The sequence below is a fragment of the Crassostrea angulata genome, chromosome 10 (assembly GCF_025612915.1).
Source record: "Crassostrea angulata isolate pt1a10 chromosome 10, ASM2561291v2, whole genome shotgun sequence".
In the NCBI taxonomy this organism is placed as follows: Eukaryota; Metazoa; Mollusca; class Bivalvia; order Ostreida; family Ostreidae; genus Magallana; species Magallana angulata.
The window spans coordinates 6,424,954-6,435,246 of NC_069120.1; the positions used below are offsets into that span (position 1 = coordinate 6,424,954).

Below are 10,293 nucleotides of genomic sequence, written 5' to 3' on the forward strand. Positions count from 1 at the left end.
AATTGACTATACTTACCTCAATGTTTTATTGAAATTGTGTGCACTTCCATATTCAAAGTATAAGAACAAGAATGTTCTTTTAAGTTTTGTTATGGACTCTTTTTCTTGACTTTCATTTTATTTTATTTTAGATTTTAGTAATAATTTACGTAATATATTAAGCTACATGCATCCTTTATGGGTGACTCTGGTGTTCAGCATAATTATAATCATTATGCGTTGATCAAAAAGGTGAGAAAGGGGGCACATGTATAGAGTCCATAACCTACTAACCCCATCCCCAGTTCAGATATTGGCCATTAACCCCCCCCCCCCCCCCCCCCGGATATTCCAAGATTTCACAATAGTCTATTTAATATCCGTGGATTTATTAGGAAATATAAAATTATTTTCTTCGTCGAAAAAATTGATATCTTCTATATTTTGTTTGATAAGAAATGGTCCTACGAATATATACATTCCCGTTTTTATTATCAGTACACATCTCGCACCTGCAGGGTGTACATGTAAATGCCTCTGTACGCCAGTCTCTGTACGCCTGTCTCTGTACGCCCTCGGTGGTCTGTTTACACCCTTCGTCGGCTGACAATACACCCGTTACTGATCAAATGACAGAGCGGAGAATCGGAACAAAACCCAATAATTGACGCACAGATAACATCGCTGCTCTATCTTTCTCTCGGTCAGAATTTTGTATAGAAGACTTTGTTCCTTATTTGGCTTTTCTTCAAAATATTTTCTTTTGTATCATATTAGAAAAATACACAACAAACGAATTACTCATGATGAACCGCGAGTTCAGTCATCCCTTAAAAATAGTCCTTAATGTGAATTAAACTTCCTGTCGACCCAACAGAGTTGACACAGCCGTCTGTCAAGTGGGGTAGAAAGTTACACACAGATTTAAAGAGAAGAAAGGCGTGCTTATCATTTGAGCTCGACGTTTAAACATCCACGAAAGGGGACCGGAAATAACCTCAGTGTGATCTTCTCGGAGCACATGTTTGTGTATTTCATTCATTCAGTTCAACTTGTTCAGGGAACAAATCGTTTTTCACCGCTGGAACACATTTACCTGTAGGTTCCCATGCCGTCACACCTGTAATTACATAGCGAGGGAATGCCAGCGCTAAGAGAGTGTTGACAGTTTATGATATATATTTAGTACAGTACAATAACAACATAGAAGAAGAATGTTCATGGATCGGCCAGAATGACTGTGCTTTGTTACATTAGGAGAAAGATCCTGGTGGTCCTTGGGGTGTTCACGTCCCTGGGACTGATCACGGGAATGGTGACCCCCTGGTGGGTGGTGCTGGTCACCCCTGACAGTCGACTAGTGAACGGACTGTGGTACTCGCTGTCCTGTGATGTGTCGTCTGGACTATCTCTCTGTCGGAGTCTTCTTTTGGCTTCGGAATCAACCTTAGGAAGTAAGTAACATCTCTCTCTCTCTCTCTCTCTCTCTCTCTCTCTCTCTCTCTCTCTCTCTTTCTCTCTCTCTCTCTCTCTCATATTTAATACATTTGTCGTTTGGAAATCCTGGTCACAAGTTCATGTCTTCCTTTATTCCCTAAATGTCGTCTATTTTAAAGTGTTTATGAAGTATTTATAAAGTGGTATGTATATGTTTGTCTCTCATCTTTCTCAAAACAATAAGAAAAAAGGCGACTGAGTCATTGTTATGTCTGTACGGTATGAAGTGGTTTTATGAGATATGTCACCATTTCGGCATGAGAGGGGCCATGGGTCGAGTAGACCACGCGTGTCAGATGATGGTTTTACGGTCCGACATCAGCCCAAATCATATACATCTTGTCAAAGAAGACAGGCGTATCCATTATGAATTTTACTACAACTTTACCAGATTACTTTTATCGCTTTATGATTAGAAGTATTTATTGATGTCATCTTCTGATCCAGGTATCGAGTCACTGAAAGTTAAGGTGTGATACTGACTGTTATATATATGGAGGAGTTATCTGTTGACTATAATTGAAGTTCTCTGATGTCATTTTAAACGCGTTACGATCTACAATGTATTTGTTTCCTTGCCTTTTGACCACTCCTATAGACTTTAAAATGCAGTTTTATAGAAAAGTTATGACCGAAAAGTAAGAAGAAACTCCTTCGTTTCTGTTGAAGTTCTCTCATCTCTTGTAGATTAATTTATATTCGCACAAAGTATCCACCTCATACAAATACAGTCCAACAGATATACACACGCTGAAATAAAGGGGTAGTGTGTAAGTTTTCATTTTTTCAGAAAAACTATCCTTTAAAATAATTTATTAAGAAACTCGCTATCAAACAGTACTTTCTAGACAACACCCCCCTTCCTGCATAACACGTCTTATAAGTTAACGTCTGGAATAATTTTTTACCAGAAGGAGTGCATGTAGGGTTCTGTTCTGTATATGTAATGCATGTTCAGAACCAATGATACGGGTGTTGACAGCCATGCTGGGTGATGATTTGATTGACGTCTTTGTGACGTTTTACAGGTGCGCGCCTGGAGTACGGACTGCTGACGCTGTTTGGGACACTGATCTGTATGCTGGCCACTGTGTTCCTCATTTTGTACAACCCCCGGGTGAACACGGTGCAGTCCACCATCACGGGCGCCCTCACGGTGACGCTTTACGTAATATCAGGTACGTCAATCTTATAAACGTCCATGACAGTTTAATTCTTTTGAGAAGAAGATTATTTTTCTGTGATCTTTGTCGCTGGTATCATATATTACACAATTTAGTTACATTTTATCATGAAATCTCTTTTCTATAGTACGTGAGATATGGCTTCGTAACCACAACGGTCGGGGCGAACTAATCCTATTGCAATATTAACCTTCATTTAAATTCCTTAATTGATTAAAATCTTATTTTTTAATTCGTACCTTTGTACACAAACTGATTATGAAATTTAATACTGAAATATGCCTGGAATTTGATATAATCATAGTTCCTATAATCTCGACAGATCATTCTTCGACTGTTTATCTACCCTTATTTGTACGGCTTTTAAAAGATTGTGTAGAGACCCTTTACAAGATCCTCGTTCTTTGTGTTGCAGGAATTCTTTTTGTTGTAAGATTCCAAAGTCAGCATTTTTAGGGCATACAGATTGAAAAGTATATTTACATTTCATAAAGTAAACCACCGTTCTTTTCGTATATTCAGAGCAACGGGTAAATAGAATTTACTGGGTTTTTTTGTCTGTGAATGTTGAAAGGTGCATCTATTCTTCAGTTATTTCACTTGTTGCATGTGTTTATTTATAAACTAAGACATTTATTATTTCACACACAGCGAGCGACTTCCCCCTTCATTTAGTTCGATAATGATAGTGAAGTGTTTTTGGCAGTTTGTCCATTGCCGTTTCACTTATTGTTCTCTGTTTCAGCTATCTTGACGTGGATTGCGGTGGGTAAAGCCTGCGCAGACAACGTGCGCCTTAGACGTAACCAGGATTTAGATGGCCCCTGGTCCCTTGTAGTATCGGCAGTGGCAGGAACCATGCCAATATTCCTGGCGGTGGTAATCTCGTTTAGAATTCACAATAATGTTACAAACATAAAAAAAGAAAGACGACAAAAGAGGAAGACCCGTCAGTTTTATGAACAGCGTAGTTGCCATAGCAGCATGACGATGCTGGGTAACACGGGCACCTTGCAGTCCAGTTCCTTACATTCCAGCGTTCACTCGCTGGACATCTCGTTTGCCAATCACCAGGAAGTGAATTCTTTAAACAGTCTGACCATGGAGTTCAAGGAGAATACAAGTATTTCCAAAATGTCCAAGTCCCCGATCATTATGGACAATACATCACCTATCTTCCCTGCAGATATTATTCCTTACAAGTTCCCCAACAATCCGCCATATTGAATTCCGAGTGTAAATACACGCAAACGTAAGATATTCCAAGTTCAATGTCTTTCACTCAGTCCCGTGTTAGTTTATGAAATTGCTATTCGGTGATCTTAAAGGAAAATAAAGAAGTGATGATGCTTTAATTGTTGACATTGTGAAAATGACACATATGTACATTGTTTTTGCTTATTACATGTATACGCATTTAAATGTAATCGCATTTAAATGTAATCGTGTACATATTGTTGCAATATTTACAAATGGTGCTATTCATGGAATACATTTCAACAGCCATTTCATCTGACGTTTTTTTTTTCAGCCGTCCTTTTCATTACATTTTGTCGTATCATTACGGATTCTTTTCATTTTTAATTATGTTTTCTTTGATTTCTACATTTTTAGTGCTTGGTATTTGTATAAATGAAATATGTAAAATGCCATTAAACGAAACAAAGTACGTGTACATGTTGATTTTTGGGAGTTGATTTTAATCAACTCTCCTATGCAGTTACTCAGACAAACCAAAAGTGAAACAGTGTTTGGACCTCGGCACAAATCATTGCTGCTGACAAGACTTAGTTCTTGAAAATAATTGATAAATTCGATGTAATGTATGCTTAAGCATTGTTTTTCAAGGAAACATATTTATAAATACTTTAAAAATAGTCAGATTTTAAATGGTACGAACAATTTAAATATTTTTTGTAGTCGTATGTATTCCCACGCCAGAGTTCAACATAGTCTCGTTCAACTCGACACTGGACTGTCTCCGTAAATCCTTGTCGGAGATTTACGGTGTCAGCCGAGCGTTTGGTTGAACGAGACTAGAGTTTAATATTGCTTGGATCCATACAATTTTCGAGAAATATTTCTATTACTGATACATAGTTTGATTTAATTAATTATATCTTTAAATATTATTTAACATGATTCATATGGGGGTTTCTCGACATTCTTGTCGAAAAAGTCCAAAAATTCATATTATAAAAATGTGCGTAATTCAAATTAGAAAAAACTACATGTACTTGTCATGCAAAATAACATAACATTGATTTTAAAATAAATACACATCCACAAAATCAACTCCCGTCAGTTCTTCAGTACTTTGATTAATTTTGCCTCTGACCTCGGTCGGAAGTCGTCTGCTGTGTACAAAACAGCAAAGAATTCCCGCGTTAACCATGACTATTTACTTGATGAAAAAGCACTTATAGGGCTCTACTTAAAGACGAGGAAAATAACTTCTGTTCGTAGTACATTTTGGTCTATAATCTTGCAAAATACACAGTATGCTTATGTAAATCAATTCACGAAAACAAAGAAACTAGTGTATTGTTACATAACATGTGTGACCAATGCACTTCAATCGGAACTAGATAGTTGACACAAAGCGCATTGTAACCCTATCCCAAGAGAATGGATGGCAAGCACATTTATTTTATAGATATTATTGATTCCAATTGCATTTTTTTTTTACATATGTGACACTAGAGATTTTTAAAGAATTTACTATTTTGACTTGTTTCAAAATACAACACAACATTTACGCCCTGATTCGGGTTGTAGACAATCCATTTAAACATTACAGTTATCAAATTCGAATTCGAATGAAGAAGCCATACAAAAAATAACGAGAAGTTTTCCCCATCGCTTTGTTAGTGTATCTCTAGAGAACTCAAGCCCATTGCATCTCTAGAGAAATTATCCCTTAGTAATACATTCCTTGGTCATATTTGCCTCATACCTCTTATACCATAGATAATTAATTTAAGCTAATTGTAAAGTCAAATGCTGCGGATATTTGCTCTGTAATCTCATATATTCTAAATATCAATGACATATAACGTGTGGTACATCGTTATGATAATACATGTGCCCCCCCCCCCCCCCGTCCCATTGCTTATTAGCCTATGATGTCGTTGAATTTAACATCGTACATAATGCTTGGTCATCAAAGGTATTGGTCATCTACAGTTAATTTTACCCCAAGCTAGTTCACTCAAGCAAGCAAAGAGGAATAACCCCAGTTTAATGGATGTAAATTGAATATGTTTTACACGATACCGAGTCTTCACTGTCCATCCATCACCGTCCGGATGCTGGTTTTCTATTGAAACTAGAAACTGTTTTTATTCTCTGAAACTTGCTTTTCTCCAGATTGTGCCCACTTGCAACATACCAGTACCAATATGGACATGCTACATAACTGTCAACATGTAATATAATCTTGTTGCCATGCAATTTGTTTGCATGATCTTGCTATTAATAATGTCTTTCAAAGCTAAATATAATTTTTTTAAATAGACTTGTAGCTTTCATATAAAAAATGTACTAGATAATCATATATCAAAAAGAAATTTAATTGAAATAGCAAAATCTTATATTCAAAATTGAACCTCTAATAACGACTAAAATCAAACCGCTCCCAATCCAAATTATCAAAATTAAAGTAACAGATTTACTGTAGCTAGCACCAAGGAATCAATAATAAAACAGCCGAACTTAGAATTCGTGTGATTTTATTTTGTACATGATATTCCAATCGGAATAAGTTTTTTTTTTATCAGGAAATGCAGGTTGCTGTCAATCTGAGTCATTATTTTTCTCTGTGTGCTACAAAAATAACTTCTGGGAGAAAATGACCAGGGACTATGGAACGAGATTTCTTCTTCTATAAACAACTTTAAAACTCATTCCTTTTGGTATCTGATAAACATTGTCGAATAACTAACAATTCATACAAAAAAAATTAACCGAACTATTATTTTTAATGCCGAACTGTTCATGTCACTGCCATGGAAAACGCCAACTATATATATACAATGAATAACGTCAATATGTCGTCATTCATAGATCAATAATGTCATGATACATGTCAATCTGTAGAAAATGTCGAATAGCATCAATAAATAAATACGGAACATTGATAAATTAGTATGTACAAGCTTTTACACTAACAAATGTTTAGGATATATCTGATATCAGTCAGCGCCGTAAGAAAGTAAAGCCAGGTTCCGGAATATGTCCAAAAAATAAATGGATGTCGAAGATTTCAAACAATGGAAATAACGTCGCACTCTCTGTACAAGATGTGACCTAGTTTGAACATTGACACTGACACTGACAAATTCAAAACCGCAAGATGGACGTCGCTGACGTGGTGGTAGTGGGCGCCGCAGTACCAGACAACGCTGACATGGTGGCGGCGGTGCGACCGAACCGCAGGACGCGGCGACTTTTACCCTGTCCGCAGCATATGACGTTGACGAGCACCATGAATGCGGTGGTGAAGGCGGCGAGACATCCCAGGCCAATCAGCACCACCGAGTAAGGAGTGTCCGTGTCGATGTTGGCGTCTGCGTACTTGTAATGGAAGACCGTAAACTCCGAGTTCATATTCTCCGTCACTTTTGCAAACTTCCCAACCATGTAGAAGAATAGTCCGCCTGCAGCAAAATACACAATTCTATCAAGAATTAATTTGTCAATAAATGGGTTTCAGAAATGATATATATTTTAAGTAAAATACTGCATTATACATTGTTGTACCTCTATACCTAATTTGAACAATTTCAACTACATTTATATTACCGTTTCTCGCATACTATTAGTTATTCAGGTCCAATCCACAGGCACCTGACGTTATATGTTTTTCTCATAATAAAAAAATATCCTATATCTAATCAAACACATAGAATTGATAAAAAAAATTAACCTACCATTTTTTCTGATAATGAGAATTGTGACCGATATGACATATATTTTACACGCACCTGTTGAGGTCCACGTTATCAAGGTAACGACTCCAGACGGACAGTTGTTGGTTCTGACGTGAGCCAAGGTAAAGAACATGGACAGAATTCCCAGGATCAGAGAGAAGGTCCCCACCACCTTGTAGCGAGTCCATGGGAACTCGTGGGCCACTGCAACAGAATGCAATAACAGGTAGTATAAGGCATCATCTATTGAGACAGGCCTACCCGTCAATAGCAATCCCCCCCCTCCCCCCCCCCCCCCCACACACACATACACATTAAACATATTCGACTTCTCTAATTCTGCCAAGATAATTTCGATTAATCTCGAAAATAACTTTTAGTATAAAACTACTTTAGGCTTATTAGCATTCATTTTTTTCCATTCTGTATTCACGGAACAGTTCCATTTTTTCCATATTACGATTAAGAAATTGATTGCATACCGTGTTATCAGTTACATCCATTCTGATCGACCTGTTCATTATTTACTGCAGTACTAGCGTCGTACATGTTTAAATCATAATTTTTTAAGTACTTGTAATAAAACAGCATATGTCACGGTGTATTGCATCAGATAGACAAAGACAAACACATGAAGCTGTTATCTCTCAACATTTCTGTCGCTATTCACTTTAACTGTGACTTCTTTTAGGGTGGCACGGGACACCTCTATATTGTGATGTACCTCCTATGGAATATTTTGGTCTTTCCCAAAACTGTACCCTATAACAGCGTAGCATAATGTGTTAGAGCGTTAACCACGAATCTTTATGTCACGATCGAGTTCGATCAGTTGGTCAAATACTCGTATTGATAACTTTGAAAATTCTAAACCGTGAAAATATTTTGATTATAATGTAATTTTATCGGCAAGTATCCCATACCACCTTCAGTTTTTGCTATGTTCGCATACTGCACTCCCGTTCTATGTGTTTAGCAACCATCAATTGTGTTTATACGTCTATATATGTATGCAATTGTCCCAAACAAATTATTTCAAGTTAAAATATATGAATCACTTCAGTATCCCCTTGCTAAGACTCGCGTTATTTTTCCAGCAGAAGAAATGGTAGCTCATATTGTGATATTCAATGAAAAAGTCGTTTATTGTGTAAACAGTAAATGAATACAATTGATTGATCTGGTTAACATTAAAATGTTCCTGGCAACTAATGAATTTTAACTATAACAAACATGTTACTAATTGAATTGAATTCCTATGAATTCAGTTGCATTGCAGGACTGTTCGTGAAAAACTGCTGAAGAGCATGATTAACTAGTCTTTGCTTGGACGCGAGGTAAAAATAGTCACAATCACGTGATCTCTTAAATACGTACACAAGGCTTTATATTCCTAATACTGTGTCATTCACGGGAATCTGAGGAACCTGTTAGCCCCACCCATTTCTTTGTTTTTCACCCCCATCCCCCGTTTTTGCAGTAATTGTTGATACATGTATACCTCGCTCAGGTGATCGGTGTGGGCCATGAGCTTTTTGTTTTCTTGTGTAGTCGTTTAAAATAGTTTCATGATTTATTATTTTTTTTTACATGTATTATCTCGAATTATATGATCTTTTTATTATGTTATGCCCAGGAAACTTATTTATCTTTTATATGTTTTAAAATAAAAGAAATTTTTTTTAAATCCTAAAACGCGCCAATTTAAAAAAAAACTCAACTTTAAAGTATTTTTTTTTTAATGCAATGACTAGTTGTAAGATAAAGTTTTTGATCAGCGTTTATCAAAGACAAATCAAAATAACAAACAACCGTGTCTCTCGGTTTTCTTGTTGACAATGTTTCAAGCACCAACGCATATAATTATCAGCTCATATCACCCGTCTTACCTTTATCGTAGAATATAATTCCCGCAGTCTGTGAGTAGGAGAGGTCTGTACATTTTGACATCACGCATGCTTTGCCTTTCCAGAGACCAAACGTGATGCTGAATTTGAGGTTGGCCTTGTGTTCGGGGTGTTGTTGCCAGTCGTGGTAAGGCACTTCGCCCGGGGTGGTAGCGATCGTCATCTCATATATGATCCATCCCCGTGTGGCGAACCCAGAAATTAGGAATATTAGCGATAGAATGGCAAAACCCAGAATAATTACGTGCATAAGGTTTAGACCTCTATCCATTTTTTTTGCTACGGGGTTGACACCTCACTCGAACACACTGACCGCTCATACAACTGATACGTTAGGTGCTAAGGGGCCCCGAACATGTGAAGTGATTGTTCTGAGCACTCTTTACTTCTTGCGTGTATTTCATTGGCTAATAGCATTGGAGCGTTATTTAAAGTAAAGAGATATTGAAGATAAATGTGAATTTTACTCGCTAGTCTGAAAAATCATTCAGTGATTGTGAGTCTATCAACCATCAGTGAGTGATTAAATTTGATAGGTCATGTTGATTTAATTTCTAACTTTCAACGACTCTCGACCCTGAAACCATTTTTCAAATTACCAAACAGTCGGCTAAGTTACCTTGATTTTTGTATATTTTAGCTTAATTTGTATTGTTCGTTGGATCTTAACCCCCCCCCCCCCCCATATAAGGAAATGAAACGTTTCTTTTATTTCTGCAATACAGGAGCTTGTTCAATCGTTTGACTATTGTAAAAAATAGTTTTAAAGCAATATTTTTTATCTTTATCCAAATC

The 10,293-nt window shown here is 36.8% G+C and overlaps 2 protein-coding genes across 2 annotated transcripts; one reads left to right on the top strand and one right to left on the bottom strand.

The window, feature by feature from the left end:
- The first annotated feature begins 798 nt into the window (after positions 1-798).
- On the top strand, positions 799-4,331 carry LOC128167976 (uncharacterized). The gene is made up of 3 exons (XM_052834010.1): positions 799-1,433; positions 2,505-2,654; positions 3,406-4,331. Exons 1-3 carry the CDS (start codon positions 1,214-1,216, stop codon positions 3,885-3,887), a joined length of 852 nt encoding a protein of 283 aa, XP_052689970.1. The 5' UTR covers positions 799-1,213; the 3' UTR covers positions 3,888-4,331.
- A 2,043-nt stretch (positions 4,332-6,374) lies between these two features.
- LOC128166756 (uncharacterized) lies at positions 6,375-9,860 on the bottom strand. Its single transcript, XM_052832114.1, has 3 exons — positions 9,481-9,860; positions 7,646-7,795; positions 6,375-7,318 (listed from the first exon to the last, which is right to left on the bottom strand). Exons 1-3 carry the CDS (start codon positions 9,767-9,769, stop codon positions 7,002-7,004), a joined length of 756 nt encoding a protein of 251 aa, XP_052688074.1. The 5' UTR covers positions 9,770-9,860; the 3' UTR covers positions 6,375-7,001.
- Between the last annotated feature and the right edge of the window lie 433 nt (positions 9,861-10,293).

Bases quoted from the DNA above. Each gene is read 5' to 3' on its own strand.
- LOC128166756 (XM_052832114.1), bottom strand. From the start codon at position 9,769: ATGGATAGAGGTCTAAACCTTATGCACGTAATTATTCTGGGTTTTGCC. The intron at 7,796-9,480 runs GTAAGACGGGTG...ATTCTGTTGCAG, and splicing joins AATTATATTCTACGATAAAG to TGGCCCACGAGTTCCCATGG. The intron at 7,319-7,645 runs GTGCGTGTAAAA...ATTTTGCTGCAG, and splicing joins GATAACGTGGACCTCAACAG to GCGGACTATTCTTCTACATG.
- LOC128167976 (XM_052834010.1), top strand. From the start codon at position 1,214: ATGACTGTGCTTTGTTACATTAGGAGAAAGATCCTGGTGGTCCTTGGG. The intron at 1,434-2,504 runs GTAAGTAACATC...GACGTTTTACAG, and splicing joins TTCGGAATCAACCTTAGGAA to GTGCGCGCCTGGAGTACGGA. The intron at 2,655-3,405 runs GTACGTCAATCT...TCTCTGTTTCAG, and splicing joins GACGCTTTACGTAATATCAG to CTATCTTGACGTGGATTGCG.